A 16754-nucleotide genomic window follows, 5' to 3' on the forward strand; every position below is an offset into this window, starting at 1 on the left:
TAAGAAAGGAACGTTTCATCTTAGCAGGAAGTATGTAAAGTGACGTCAATGGAGGCCTGTGTTGCTCTAGGCGTCCACGTGATGCTATGTATTAAGGGCGCCGCCGGCGTGACATCTTGACAAGGAAAGTGAAAGAGTTTGTCATTTATTTTACCCCTCTAAAGCAAATACATACCAGAATACAAGATACGGCCTCGCTCTACAAGCGATAATAGGGAACTTCACACTTAGATCACTTTTTTTCCACAATCACGCATAACGCCGTGCGCGCGAAAACGCGAAAATGCGGGCAGCAGAGGATCGGTTATTGCGGCGTGCCTGGACGCCTGCAGTGATTTTTGGCTGATGATAAATTATTTGTTTGATTTCTCACATCATTGATTTTGTCCGGCCAAGTAGTTAATGCCATCTGCGGCAAATCTACAATAAGTCAAAAAAAAAAAACATGTCATTGACGTTCACAACTAAAGTCGTGAGAGAGAGTCCTCAGCTCTCGAGTTCGTCAAGCTAGCAGTTACAAAAGAACGGACATAAAATACCTATATCCTCCTAAGACCGAATGTTCTTTATAAATCCAAACCCCATTTTTTAACTATTGTGTCTGGAAATCTCGGTCTTAAGAGGATAATATTAATGTTATGCACAATAAGACGACAATAAGACAGATTAGTTTCCTACTAGTCAAATCAGTTACTTTTTACTAAACGTCAAAACACGAAATTACTACTTATGGAATTTGTATGAAAAAGCAACCTATGACGTCATAGAAAAACGTGACAAAATGTCGCATTTATTATTACATTTTGATTTATTAAAATTCATAAATAAGTTAAATAAATAAAAGAAAACATTTTTTTTCGCGTTTAGATCTGTGTTTATTTAGTAATCATCATAATTTATCTTTCACGTAGAAAACTACCCAATTCTGAATTAATTGTAATTTTCTATATTCCTTTCTTTATTTATTTATGTTTATTTGGGATAACAAAAGCTTAATCTAAATGTTTTACAATGTTACCTACTAACTAAACCAAAGCCAATAACAGCTATCCTCTAATTACTACTTAAATAAACGAGTAGAACGTTGTAGTCTTTCCAGTAAGTATTACAGTAATAGGTATAATGATCCATATAACAGCGACTCAGTCACACAATCAAGAGTTCATAAGCACTGCTGGTGTGCGAGGCACGTGTTTCCTCTCTTATACCAGCTAATATCCTGAAGGTAACGTACCTACATTTGTGTGTAGTAAAAGCATTGCTGCCGTTGCTGTTGCGTTGTTGTAGCGTTGCTGTTGTTGTTAATGGTGCGTAGCCGTTGGTCCTGATTATTAACCGTAAAAATACCTCCACCAACCCGCAGTGGAGCAGCAGAGTGGTGAAGTATGCTCCATCAGTTCGGTATGTTCCAGTTGATTGAGGGGTTGTTTACGAATGTTAATAGCATCGCTGAATAAAACTGATTAGGTCTTAAGAACTCATCATCTCCCTAGCGTTATCCCGTTTTTCACGGGGTCCGCTTACCTAACCTGAAGATTTTCAAGTCAGGTTTTTTACAGAAGCGACTGCCTGTCTGACTTTCCAACCAGCGAAGGGAAAACCAGCCCAATATAGGTGAGGTCTCCCGAAAAGTCATGAGAAGTCGTCGTCGTCGAGTGAGTTATTGAGTTTTAAGAACTAGTATGGTATAATAAGTCATCGGTAATATACTACATAATGACTATCCACGAGAAGGGTTGAAATAATTGTTTTATAAATCACGTGCCCAGAGTAAATAATGATTCAAGTATAGCAGAAATTATTCTTTATTCTTTTTTTTCTATTCTTTTTTTCTTTTTATCTTTTTTTTTTTTCTTTATCTTTATCTTTTTTTTTGGCCTCAGAAGTTGCTCTATCGCAATATCTGTCGTGTTTATCAAATAAAATGTGGGTAGGGTCTTTCTTCTCCCTACAATTTAACTAATTTTCGTGAACAACTTTTTGTAGACCATGTTCGTGAACAACTTTTTGTTCTCAAACTATTGGATATCAAAAGTTCGTCAGAATCAAATAAAAAAATGTTCAGTAACACGGGATGAGCCATTGTACCACTCGAAAGGTTTTTGCGTTACTGATTGGGTGGTCTTACGTTACAGGGCGTTAGTGATACTATAACGAAAACTTTGGGGGATGAGTCAAACCGTGATTCTGAGTTACAATCAAGTGGAATTTCCTGTTGAAAAATTTTTGTTTCTTTTTTAAATTATTTTCAGACTCATATTGTGTTCAAGCTGCTTAGATCCCAAATTTAGAATAAATAAAAATGTCAAATTATTAAAAACCACCAATATAAATCAATCAAGCTGTAGGAGAACAAAATACCTTCAGTCGTTTTTAGTATATCTTAATCAAGTAGACGTTCTACGTTTTTCGTTACGGTATCACGATTCACGAACACTTTATTATACAGGTATAATGTCGTGTTGTGCGTGTACGGTCACGAGCATTAATATGTATACACTTTGGTATCATGTCACATTAACTTTTTTGACAAATTGAACTGTAAGTCTCACTAAATGTCAAATATGTTAGTGCGACAGAGTCCTAAAGTGGGTACATTATATTGCTCATGACTGTACATTGTCAGAGGCCCGCGTAGTTCTATACCTGTAAACTAAGCGCGTTACCTGACGACGCGATTCAATCGCCTCTATTGTTTACATGGGACCGCAGCAAATTTTGCAAGAGGTGTACGTCCGTATTTTCCTCTATTCAAATTTCCTGTATCGGGAAATTGAATTTGAGCTGTCGCGTTCGTAACCGTCAAAGAGTTTTATATAATAGAACGATTAAATATCATTATCACTACATAGTATAAAACAAAGTCGTTTTTTCTGTCCCTATATCCCTATAAACGCTTGAATCTTTAAAACTACGCAACGCATTTTTATGCGGTTTTTTTTAATAGATAGAGTTATTCAAGAGGAAGTTTATATGTATAATAACATCCATTAAATAATGGAGAAATACTGTTATTTTTGAGGTTTTTAATGTGGTGTCGTAATTTAATTTTTTCCTCAAGATTGCACCCGAGTGAAGCCGGGGCGGGTCGCTAGCAGTTATATTATAATATTTTCGAGCTGAAAATTTTTGATCTTCTTTTACTATTCTACAGATGAAATGTGCATTTAGTTACTCTGCTATAATAATTTCGTTTTTGTGACAAAGTGTAAGTATTGATTATTTTTTGGGCGATAGATAGTTTATGGCCAAGCAATAAATTATAATCTTTTGTTTAGTTATCACTTTTGATGACTGCATATAAAGTAAGTATATTTCTTCAATTATTGGAAAAGATTTACGAGTATCATTCTACTAAAACTACAACGAATTTGTAAGTATACTTAGTCAGATTTTCACAAAGTTCTTTACGTATTAACCTTTGTCAAGATTCATGTTTAGTTGAGTACCTATTTGTACTTGTTTACTTGGAGATAGTAAATGTACTTTTCTGGGATCAGCTGACTACCCTTCTTTTAATGTAAGGCAGGTTCCAGCCAAGCCTATTTGGCACGTCGCCTGTCGATACGTCTCGACCCGATTCAATGGCTTAGTCTGATGCAATCACTATGTAATCCCTTATCCCAGCTCAATGCTGTTAGATCATGACTTGTGAGACACATACCTGTCTGTTTACACATGTGTAGCCGAATAATTAAGCGGTTAGACAGGTCAGCCTAGTTACAGTAGGCCTGGCATAAGAAACTTATGTATGGACATCATTCCAACCCAATTTGAGTAATTTATGAAAATGCGTTAAGTCACATTCGAAATAAATAGGGGGGAAATAGGTGTTTTTCTTTTTTTGACGTGACTTATTGTAGATTTGCCGCAGATGGCATTAACTACTTGGCTGAACAAATGGGGAGCGCTGAAGGCTCTTACCAGGTACAGGGTGCCCAGTAGGGCTCGAACCTCAGCTCAGGGCGTCGTCTGAGAGGAAAAAAAATTGAAAGAATTAATCGATTCTAGTGGGTCGATAGCGATAAGCGCTGATTGAGGGAAGTCGTCGACCACGCCGGCGGGGTCGGTATCGGGGAAATAGGCGTGAGTTTATATATACTACCTATATATGTCACATTCGACCAGATCACGTGGTGAAGTCCTAAAGACGACGGGCGACGATTACAGTGTCCTTCGGAACATGGTTCGACAAACAAAAACTTATAATAACATTTGCATACGTCACTTTAAGAATGAGTTGGGTTGAATTATCGCGTTAATGCATTCAGTAATTACGTAAATTTTTAAAAAATGATTACTGCATTTAGGATTGTTTATTTCATTAGATCCTTTTGTCGCGTTTCATACCTTCATAATGGCCTCTGTGGTCCAGTGGTTGGAGCGTTGGGCTCACAATCCTGAGGACCCGGGTTCAAATCCCAGTGGGGACCCATCACGAAAATCACTTTGTGATCCCTAGTCTGGTTATTGAACATAGAGGCTGATCACCTGATTGTCCGAAAGAAAGATGATCTGTGCTTCGAAAGGCACGTTAAGCCGTTGGTCCCGGTTACTACTTACTAATGTAAGTTAGTAGTCGTTACATGAGCCATGTCAGGAGCCTTTGGCGGCTCAATAGTAACTCTGACACCAGGGTTGATGGGGTTGGTAATCCACCTCACAACCCACACGATAGAAGAAGAAGATACCATCATGAGTTACTACTGATAACATTTTGTGGCCAGACACACAACATGGAAGTAAGTTATGTTTTGCATGTCAGTCATTCCTCTATGGGTTTAGTTACAAAGCACAATACATAATAGTGGTTACACCTAACTTACGTACATATACGTACCCTAATTATACCAACCCGAATTTTGTTATATTTTCCTATACAATTTCTCTTTTATGCATGGAATAGAGTTAAATTTCACATTCAATACTGAATAACTATTTATGCCGTTCAATTTAGTACTAGATCGCAGTACAGATGAAATGCATCGAATTCGAATTTCAATTTACAATTGTGCGTTATTCAACGTTACGACTCATTTGAAATGCATTCCTTTCATCGACTAGATGACTGGCTTCATGATATTTGTGAACCACATTTACCTCTGGTCTATTTACAGACGGAGTATTTGAACTGCAAGCCAGCTGCAAAACTGCAGATCTAATTATACTCGCTAATTCACTATAGCTCAGTTTGGAAAACGCGTAACTTGCATAAGTGAGGTCAAAAAGTAGGTAATAGTGTTAGCGAAATTTTTAATTGGTATATTATCAAATCCTGCATCTAAATTAGCATATAAGTTATATAACATAATTTTGAGTAATTGATGTTATTGTTCCCTAAACAGCTGAGATAGATCGCCAAGCGACTAAAACTTCTTCTTCAATAAAGATTAAAAAAAGTCAGGTCACAGATTTGAATCGCGGATAGGGCTCTAAAACCATTAAATCCCGGACCCCTTGCTAAGAGATTAAAACGTCTGGGTCCTCTCTCTACTTCTTCATTTTAATAGTTTACGATTCGATGAAATATTGAAATTGACATTTGATTGGGGTGAAAGGGCTCGCAGGAGTCTATTATCCTTGTAATCAAATAATATAGATACGTAGATAATATTATAGTGTACAGTCATGAGCAATATCATGTACCCACTTTAGAACCCTATCGCACTACCATATTTCACATTTAATAAGACTTAAGGTTTAATTTGTCAAAAAAGTTAATGTGACATGGTTTCAAAGTGTATACATATTAGCACTGTGACCGTACCGTACCGTATAGTAAACTCACAGAACCAGTTTTATTACACTTGCCAAGAAAAAGTACCAAAAGCTATCTTAGCATAATGTAAAATTCAATTCATAAAATAATACGATTTCTTTGATATACTTTGATATTATGTTACTTTGATATTATGTGAGACGAAGATCGATTGAACATGCACAACGATCGTTCTAGCAACAGACTCCAATGTGTATGTTTACTCGCGCAATAGAAAATTGCTTTCAAGGTCATCGTACCCCTCGAGTATCAATATCTCGCTTGTGATTAAATAATTTCCATCCTTACTTCAATATACATTCATGACATGAATTTCAAGGTTTTGATATCGCTGACCGTGAAATAAAAACATGACATCTTGGTAAAGGATTGTATCTAACCTTTAGATTACAGAAAGGGATAACTCAGCAAATACTAATATAAGAAATTACAAAACAGTAAAAAAAACTAAACCTATAGACGTTTAAGGGTGAAACAGGGACTCATCACTTCTACTCCCGTGTGGGTTGTGAGACCAATGACCGACTTAATTTACCTTTTTGTCAGCATTATTGAGCCGCAAAAGGCCCCTGACTTGGTCTATGTAATGGTAACAAACTAGTGAATTCTGTATACTTCACTAGTTTGTAAGCCGTTGGTACCGGATACTACTTACTGATGTAAGTATGTAGTCGTTACATGTGTCATGTACCCTGACACCAGTGTTGATGACGCTGGTATTCCACCTCACAACCCACAATATAAGAAGAAGAAGAAGAAGACTAGTTTAAACAAACTGCAATGTGTTAACCAAACTGTTCTTATCACAAGGTAATTTTTGTGATGTGGGATACGGGATTCGAACCCGGGAACTCCAGATCGTGAACCCAACGCTTAACCACTGGACCACGGAAACCTTTATTTTTGATAACCAGTCAGTCAAATATGTAACCTATCCAGAACTCTCCTTCTGTAAGTAGGTAGTCAGGTAGGCAAATGGCCAAACTGATCGTAAAACTTTTATGTCAATATTTATCCCATAGATACGAGGATATCACCAACTGACCGATGAACCTGCGACCGAGGCGATGACCCCCGAAATGACCGAACCGACGATAAATGGTCTGAAATGGCTTTAAAGATTGGCTACAAAATGTGGTTGTGACCTCACGGTGTATTGGGTCCGTCGATTAAATTCTGAAACATTTTTTTCATGGTTTTTGAAAGTTAGTTTCGCGTTTGTGCACATAATCTCACCTGTTGATATGTGACGATGTGACTTAACGTGGAACACACTTACCTAACAATTTGCCTATTCAAAACCACATATAGTATCTGAAGAGTCATCCGTAACCTAGCAGACAAAATATAATAGCTCTTAGAAAAATGGGATGATTTTAATAAGGAAGGAAATTGATTGAAAATGTGATCTTATTTCTGGATGAATAAACACAAAACGTTAATGTTTTATCAAATTAGGGATTACTAAAGAAGGATGAAATATTTGCCGCATCAAGAAGACATTATTAATTTACCTACTTCCCACGGCAGCCTTTTGCCTTCACCCCAGGAGTAAACTCCAAAGAACTATTCACCTTTTAACAAATCCTATCCACCACAACTTCAAACAAATGAGTCTACCCGATAGAATCTTCATTAGTCTGTGGTGAACTGGCCCTGCTGCTCTAGATTGATCTAAACAATCAAAGTCCATCTGGACTATTTTGTTGTTTGTTGATGTTCCAATGACCTTTTGAATTTGATCGAAATTGATTGTGTCACGACTTCATGATGATGTTTTTTTCATGACTTTGAACATTTCAGTACTGCGTAGGTACTCACTCATATCCTGTTTTACATCAAAGGCTTTGACAAAGTTGTATATTGAGCGATGTTTGAAGAAAAAAGAAATATACTTAATAACAAAGAACAATTTATTACGTGCAATAGAAAAAAGAGAATTTCCTTTTTTATAATACTGTTGGTACTGGCAGTGGCACGGGACTGACTACATCTGCAAAACGTGTAGTAGCTCTCGCAATGACTTATACAGGGTATTTGTGACATCGTAACGAATACTAAGGGGGATGATTCAGACCATGGTTCCGAGTTGATGATATCAAGTGAAATTTTCCATCGCAAGAGTATAGAATTGAGAATAATTTAAAAAATACAAAAAAAATCGTGAATTTTGCGACGGAAAATTTTACTTGATATTGTGACGGATGATTTTACACCCTTTATAAGTATTATTGTCATGAATCAGTGCCCCGTAGATACCGTACAAATCATCTGGAAAAGTTTTGTAACTCCTGATGAATACTGTTAATAGCACTATGAGATACTTAATATTTGAGCTTATAATTTTCTGTACTTCCAATTGACTCTAGAGAAAACAACAAACAAATTATATTTAAGTACATTGTTGTTGCTAGCATAATAGGCTACTTTCCAACTAGCCAATCAGTTACTTTTTACTAAACGTCTAAGCACAAAATTACTATGGAATTTGTATGAAAAAGCACACTGTGACGTCATAGAAAAACGTGATAAAATGTCGGACTTATTACGTTTTTCTTGATTCAAATTTACAAATAAGTTAAATGGAAAAAAGAAAATGTTCTTCGTTAGTTTTAGATCTGCCTTTATTTAGTAATCAGCATTTCATAATTTATCTGGGACCTAGTTCTCTCTCTATTTAAGAGCTGCGCTCTTGTCGGTGGAGTAATCCAAACCTTCACCTCCCGATACGACACGACCTGCACCTTCTCCTCCCCTTCCTCCTTCCTACCTTCTTCCTTCCTTTCCTTCTTCTTCTTCTTTTCTTCTGGAACCAAGTATACGACCCAATTTGTGGCGAACTAGCGTGGATTGTTGTTCTGTATCATGCAAGGTGCATCTGCGTAATCTTTTATGCTACAATATTCTGTGTGTCTCGGTGAAATACAGGATTATCCCTACACGCAACATCCCTCCGGCAGCGCGCTTATAACTCGCGAACAGATCCTCACTTATCCGATTTACATACAATATGACTTAGCAGATTTTTTTGACAGTGACAAAAAATATTTTAGAATAGTGTCAGTTTATGGGTATGAGTAGACGTCCTCGCTGGAAGACACACTCTACCTGACACTTCACTTATAACATATCTGCTCATAGTAAACAGAAAAAAAGATACTGATTGCAGATATAGCCAGGAAAAAAACAGAATTGTGTCAGTTAGCATCACATACACATTTTTAGATGGAATATTTTGGCTCCCACATTTAGCCTTAATTATATTGTAACCTACTAAAATCTATTTGTCTGAATTCGCATCTATTTTTATAATTAGTTAGAAACATGATTTCATCACAATTAAAAAAAGCATCAGCGAAGTGTGACGCCCGGTAGTGGTAGTATAATAATTATTTACTTACATGTAATATTGTCTTTCTTATTATGACTCTACTTTATAAGTGGTACTGTTGCCACAGAATAAGGAATAATACAACATATACAAAGGCAACTCTCGGCTCTACACCATCGGCTGAGTTAGATTTACCTCAATCCCCTCGGTTTTATTTTAGTCTTCAATCGTATGGGCGTCAGACGTCACACACACAGATGCGCGTGTACGATAATGTCAATGTGTAGTGTCTGCGTAAACCGAGGTGTTTTGTATGAAGTGTCCGGGGTGTGATGTTACTAAGTATAAATACATTTTTAACGAGTTCGTTGCTACTTCCAGCTGGCAACCATTAGTTCTGCCAAATAGCGAATGTCCAATGTAAATATTTAATGCGTAGGTAATTACTTGCCGATTAAATTTGTTTGATCAAAATGCATATAGGTAGGTATAGGTACCACCTCAAATTCAAATTGGAGAAATAATGTGAAGTAAAATATATAAATATAATGACAACCAGAAACGGCTTCAAAACAAAAATATATTTCATATTTTTTAATATAAAAAATCTTGTTTTCATTAAATGCCTATATTTGGAACAAAAAAGAATACCTATCTATGTAGACATATTATTTTAAATATATGATATATTTTTCCTGCAGAGACCCTTCTTACAATATAGAACAAAAATACAATTCAATTTCAATGAAACCCTTTAAATGAAATGGAATTGTATTTTTGTTCTATTTTTAAAGATTTACTTCAGACATCTAGGTACTTTAAACGAAATATGATTATTAAAATTAATTTAAAAAACTAATTTTGGATTCCCGCTCTGGCTATTCCGTTCTGCTTGGTTGCATCTGCAATTGTATTATTAATATAGGTATACATATACATCTACGAAACATGTTATGAATTTCACATGAACCGGAGGCATAAATAATTATAATCTTCTCTCATGTGGGTTGTGAGGTGGATTACCAACCTCATCAACCGTGGTGTCAGGGTTACTATTGAGCCGCCAAGGGCGAGGATGAGGAAGGTGAGGAGGAAGGGTTGATTGTAATAAAGTAAATGGGCTTGATCACCTGTCACTATAAGTTTCATCATAAATTCATATTTACATAACATAACATAAACAGCCTATATACGTCCCAATGCTGGGCTCCCCTCAATCAACCGGACGGCGTATGGAGCCTACTCCACCGCGCTGCTCCAGCTTACTTTGTACATCTCATGTCCTAATTTGTCTGTTTGATGCATTAAGATACCTAAGTTAAGCATTCATAGTCATTTATTTGCAATAAAAATGGTATTACAGTTTGCAGATGGTCAGCATTTAACATTTGGTCTACATTTTTAGTTATTCAAATTATAACATGCAAATAGTTAAACAAAATAAAATTGATAATTTAAATGTCAATCATGTAAGTACCTAACATTCATTATTAAATAATAATAAAATTATTTACAATGTCATTATCCAAATTACACAGCACAAAAAAAAAACAAACAATACACAAAAAAGAGAAAAAAATAAAAATGAAAAATCATCTGACATCTGACTATAAGTAATACTAATCATGAAATAGGTTCAAGGCAAACGAGTCCCGAGTAGTCCTTGGTCCGCTAACCTAATGCCCTTACATTTAGGGGATCCGTTGGTCTTAGCCTTCGACACAATTTAGCACTGTTCTGCAGCCCAAGTGACCCAAGAAACAATTAAACTTAAAGTGCACTTAGATCCTTGTCCATTTTGTCGTGCCAGCTGGATTTGAGTCAGGTTGCCAGATTGGCCACATGGAATTTATAATAAAAAAGATATTACTCAGAATTTAATTTTGTAACGCCTGTATATAAAATACATTGGTGGACTTGGAAATCTACTCAAGTTTTGTTAACGGGCATTTGGGAAAATAATTATATCTATAAAGATATCAATTTTATAAAGAAAAACATTATCATTAAAATGGCATGTGTTGGTTTCAGTCAAAGTCTTTTCACTAATTCGTAATAAAAATAATCTACTGATACTGACCCATTTAACGTAAAAACCTAATTATGACTATGATAATTACTCCGCAGCATATCTTATTCACGTATAGGTTTGCCAACCCTGCCCACAACATCAAAATTACAATTCACAATCGTCACAAATAAAAAATAAATTACTTATGAAGCATTTTTTATGTTAAGTAGTGGGAATAATAAAATCCGATTAATGATGAGTATATAAGCACACAAAACGTAATCATAAAATACCATATTAAGCCCATAACCTCAACTGAAAAGGTGAGCACTCAAATTTTAATCACATTACACAAAAAGGTTTTGTCCGGTTTCATTATAGTCAGAAATCAGAAATCAGAAATCAGAATCATTTATTCAACGTAATTATCATGGATAAACTTGTTGAAGGTCAATGTAACATTTTTGAATTTACGTCATTTCGCAAGGTGTTATGGCTGAGGAGAAGAAATGACAAGAAACTGCAACAGCAACACATCTTTTAAAAACCAATGAGGATATACATTACAAGTTATTTAATAACTAGAGGAACACATTCAATACCAGACATTTTTATCATTTAGGTAGTCATTAATCTTATAATAAGCTTTTTTACATAAAGTAAGCTTCACGTGAGCTTTAAATTTATTTTCTGACAAATTTAAAACATTATCTGGTATTTTATTGTAAAAACGTATACATAACCCCAAAAAAGATGAATTTAATTTACTTAATCTAGAATTTTGAATAGCAATTTTATGTTTATTTCTTGTATTGTAAGTATGCCTTTCACAGTTTCTCGGAAGGAGAGATAAGTTTTTACGTACATACATAATGTTTTCATATATATATTGACTTGCGACCGTCAGTATATTTATTTCTTTAAACAGCTCCCTCAAAGAGTCCCGACAACGCAGCTTATAAATAGCGCGAACTGCTCTTTTTTGAATGATGAAAATAGTTTCTACATCAGCGGCTCGACCCCACAGCAAAATACCGTAAGACATTATGCTGTGGAAGTAGCTGAAGTAGACAAGTCTAGCAGTGGGTACATCTGTGAGTTGTCGGATCCTTCTGACGGCATATGCTGCTGAACTTAGCTTGCCCGCTAGTGATACAATATGTGGGCCCCATTGAAGTTTTGAATCTACAGTAATTCCTAAGAAAACTGTGTGTTCAACAAAATCTAGTTTCTCGTCGTTAATTTTAATGTTATTATTTACTTTCTTTACGTTTGGTAGAACAAATTTAATACACTTCGTTTTCTTAGCATTTAGAACTAGGTTATTTACTGTAAACCAACTTAGAACCTGCGACACAGCGCTGTTTGCTTCGTCAAATTCCTCTAACTTTCTGTCGATTTTAAAGGCGCGACACTCGGCAGCGCGGCACACGGCGGCTCGTTGTTGGGCGGTGCGGTGTCGCACATCACTGCGGACAGCGGCGCACCGTCGGGGAGCACGGCACCGCGTTTCGCAGCTCTTCGCGGTGTGGCCCTTGCCGGCGCAGCACTAGGCAACGCGGCAATAGGCGGCGCGGCTCTGCGTGTCGCAACCCTACGCGATGTGGCCCTTGCCGGCGCAGCACTAGGCGACGCGGCACTGGGCGGCGCGGCTCTGCGTGTCGCAGCCCTACGCGATGCAGTCCTGGCCGGCGCAGCAATAGGCGACGCGGCGATGGGCGGTGCGGCTCTGCGTGTCGCAGCCCTACGCGATGCAGCCCTGGCCGGCGCAGCAATAGGCGACGCAGCACTGGGCGGCGCGGCTCTGCGTCTCGCAGCCCTACGGGGCGCAGTACCTCGCGGAGCGGTCTCGCGCAGCGTGGTACATGCGGCGCTAGTGGACGGTGAGGCTCCAGAAATTACGACCAACCCCCCGCGCTGCAAATCCTCGCTAGCCTCGCTGCTTGTTTTGGCGCGGAGTGTTTCCAGCTCCAGGTTTCGGTCGTGCACCAGAGACTCAAGCCGTTCCGTATTAATAACCAGGGACTCTGTTGCCTTGATGTGTTCAGTGATTTCCTTCTGTGCATTCCCATATAATTGCTGTAAACGTGCTAATTGGCGTTGGAGCTCACAATTTTCTTGTCTCAATTTATGTGTTTCTTCACAACCTTCATCATCATCACTATATTTATCACTCATTGAGGTGAGATCTATGGTCATGGACTCATTATTTTGGCAATTTTCTCCACGGACTAACTCATTGTATAACGCCATAGTTTGTTGTGACTCGTTGATGGAATGTTGGTCCTCATGAGCTTTTATTGTATTGTTGGCTATAGCAACCTGTTGCTCTAGTTCTCTGATACGATTTAGAGCAGCCTCATGGTTGTTTCGACATTCATCCTGTGAGTTGATCACGGATTGTAAGTAGTCCCGTTGGTGTTGCAAGTCCTTATACCGACCATCTAACTCGGTGAGCTCGTTCTTTAAAGACAGTATTCTATTATTTACATTAATTACTTCTAGTCTTTTAGGTACCTCCGGATTAAGTTTTAATTTGCAATTGCTATTTGGTTTGGTTGCAATATTAAAAGAGAGTACTTAATAAAATTAATTTGTACAAATAAAACGGCTTTTTAAAATTATATTACTTATTTCATCAAACAAAACAGGTATTTCTTTGTTAAGAGGTAACTAAATAATTTTTCCTTCCTGGTCAGTCGACACAGTAGGTACTTATTACAATGTTGATTTGTTTTCCAAAGCTTTTTCTTTTTTCGTTCGTGTATCTTTTGTTTATGCGCCCTTGATGTTGAATGTTCTTCTTTGTATATCCAATAGCATGTATTTTTTTGGTGAAAATTTGATTGACTTTTGTACTACCGGACATTTCGTACAAAAAACCTCGTTTTAAACAGACACTACACATTGAGGTTATCGTACAGGCGCCTCTGTGTGTGTGATGTCTGACGCCCATACGGTTGAAGACTAAAGTAAGACCTAGGGAGGTAAACATAGCTCAGCCGCTGGTGGGGAGCGGAGAGTTACCGTTTTATACGTAGTATAATTCCTTATTCTATGATATGGGTTAGGTAGGTATCATAAATTGGATTTCTTAAATCCCTTTCTGAGATAAGTAAATATCTGCTTTTATTTGAATTTTAAGGTATATTTTGCCTGTCTTGGTTTGTCTTTCTTTTTTAATTAATAAATAAAACTCTTTTTTCAGTGAAAATGAAATTTCTGATCATTTTGTCTCTCGCTGCGCTGGCTTTGGGAAAGCCTGACCACTATGACGAGCGGTATGACAACTTTAATGTCGATGAAGTGATCGACAACGTCCGTCTGCTCAAGTCCTACTCACACTGCTTCCTTGGCGAGGGGAAGTGCACTTCTGATGGCAGTAACTTTAAAAGTAAGTTATATGAGTTTCATAGATTCTCCGTTGCCCGACAGAATCGTACATGTCACGGGTTGATAATATGTCAACAGACATACGACGTTTATCTAGGTAGACAGCATAAATGCTGCTTTTTTTGACGTAATTTATTGTAGATTTGGCGCAGATGACATTAACTACTAGGCCGGACAAATGGGGAGCGCTGAAGGCTCTCACCCGGTACAACGTTTAAGACAACAAGCCTGAGGGTGCTCAGTTGGGCGCGAACCTCGGCTCAGGGCGTCGTCTGAGAGGACATAAATGCTGCGTCTGCGTAGCATGATTTAGTAATATATACGTCCCTGACTAACTGTCGTATCTGATTTTTTGCTTAGTGATTTGTGTCTTATTGAAGATAATAAAAGGTGAAAATCAATTTTCCCAAAAACTGCAGATACGACAGTTAGTCAGAAGAGTGACGATATGCTTATGCCCGCTGGTCTGGTAACTAAAAAACATAGAATGCCTTTATCAAATCAAATCAAATATGCTTTATTGCACAGAATTAAATTGCAACAATCAGACATAACACATGAATACAGTGCAATTTGGGCGGTGCTCTATAGTAAACAAACATTTACAAACAACTTGGATGTGGGATGGTGCAACAAGAAATAAATACCTAAATACTCTTTACGTACATATATTAATAAATACTCAATATAATATTCTTTATCTGCATAATGATTCCAAGTACTTCGTAAGAACTTGCCCACATGACAAACTATCTGTTCTGTTCTGTTAACAGACACGCAAAGTTACAAACTATACCTAGCCTATTGTATTATAGTGCAGATTCAATTTGTCAATCGTAGCGCATCTTATCGGATAGTAACGGCCTTTTCATTATAATGTTTATGGGTATAACCGCAGAAACAGCCTTAATGACTGAAGTTTTCCAGAAGTTATTTAATTTCCTACCTTGAGTTAACAAGTTGAAGAAGAAATATTCCGCTTTGTAATTTCATTGTTTTGCCTACAGTCGTCCCTGGGATATTGGTTTGGTCAATAAGGTCTCTTTTTGTGTTTCGGAGCTCAGTACCTAGTTCTTTGCCTAACTTTTTCTTTATAATGACATTAGTAAGTCTCTTAGCTCGTGCTCATGCGCTTAACGTGCCTTTCTAAACACGGAATAATCTTACTTTTTCGTACAATCAGGTGATTCAGCCTGCGCAATGTTTGATAAGGTATCAAACAAAGGACAATCTCTCAAAGTGATTTTGGACAGTGTCCCCATCGGGTATCGAACACGGACCTCCAGAACGTGAGACTAATGTTCTAACTACTAAACCATAGAGGTTGGTACGCTTTGTTTGAGATAAACATTGTATTTGTTTCAGAATGGATCCCAGACGCAGTACAGTCAGATTGTGGCAAATGCACAGAAAAACAAAAGGTGATGGTTGCCAAGGTGATGAAGGCAATGAGCCAGAAGCTCTCGGAAGAGTGGGAAAAGCTGGTTAAGTTACACGATCCGAAGAAGGAACATACTGCGGAACTAAATGCGTACATCACTAAATACGCTCCATAAGTTCAAGACAGTCATTTGACGAATAAATCAGTGTAATTCATGTATATTTTGATCCCAATATAATTAAATCATGATTTTTATCTGAGGACTTTATATTAAGCGACCCTCTTCATAGGCAATTCGTTTAATGTATATGACACACCCTTGACTGTTTTCAAATTTTCTTTAATTTACGCTCAAGCCATTTCTCACTTATAGATTCCATTAGTATGTGCTTTGTTGAAATCAGCATATTGTCTTACCTACTTTTAATGGTTTTTTGACCAAAACAAGATAATTACAAAACCGATTCTGATAAAACGTGCATTATTCCGTAACTGGAATTGCACATACATTTACATACTTATACTATTAAATGTGTACGTCAGAAGCGCCGGTCACTCATATTTTGTCGTAATTGTTGAAATAGTGCTCAATAATTACTGCACACTTAATGCCGCCTAGTACCTATCACCAGACATTTGCTACCAACGTACCTCTATTGTAGAAATAAAAAAAACATTTAAAGGTGGTTCCATCATCATCAATTTAAGAGAGCAGCTACGCTCTTGTTGGTGTAGTATTACCTAATAAGACACGACGATTTTTTTTAAAACTTCATGGAAAGCTAGAAGGAAAGAGAGGAAGGGGAAGACCAAGAAGAACTTACATGGAACAGATTAAAGAAAAGGTTAATGTTGTGTC

At 37.2% G+C, this 16754-nt stretch overlaps 2 protein-coding genes across 4 annotated transcripts in view; both read left to right on the top strand.

Moving 5' to 3' along the window:
* LOC126374477 (ejaculatory bulb-specific protein 3-like) overlaps positions 1-16754 on the top strand; it is a 401847-nt gene that overhangs the window by 61939 nt on the left and 323154 nt on the right. The window lies entirely within an intron of this gene.
* On the top strand, positions 11405-16090 carry LOC126374492 (allergen Tha p 1-like). 2 transcript variants are annotated; one of them, XM_050021162.1, is made up of 3 exons: positions 11405-11444; positions 14330-14515; positions 15880-16090. In XM_050021162.1, the coding sequence occupies exons 2-3, from the start codon at positions 14335-14337 to the stop codon at positions 16068-16070; spliced, it is 372 nt and encodes a 123-aa protein (XP_049877119.1). In that variant the 5' UTR covers positions 11405-11444; positions 14330-14334; the 3' UTR covers positions 16071-16090. The 2 variants fall into 2 exon arrangements, with proteins under 2 accessions (XP_049877119.1, XP_049877118.1); XM_050021161.1 differs by lacking the exon at positions 11405-11444 and adding an exon at positions 12925-13004.

This window comes from Pectinophora gossypiella, chromosome 17 (genome assembly GCF_024362695.1).
Source record: "Pectinophora gossypiella chromosome 17, ilPecGoss1.1, whole genome shotgun sequence".
Taxonomy (NCBI): Eukaryota; Metazoa; Arthropoda; class Insecta; order Lepidoptera; family Gelechiidae; genus Pectinophora; species Pectinophora gossypiella.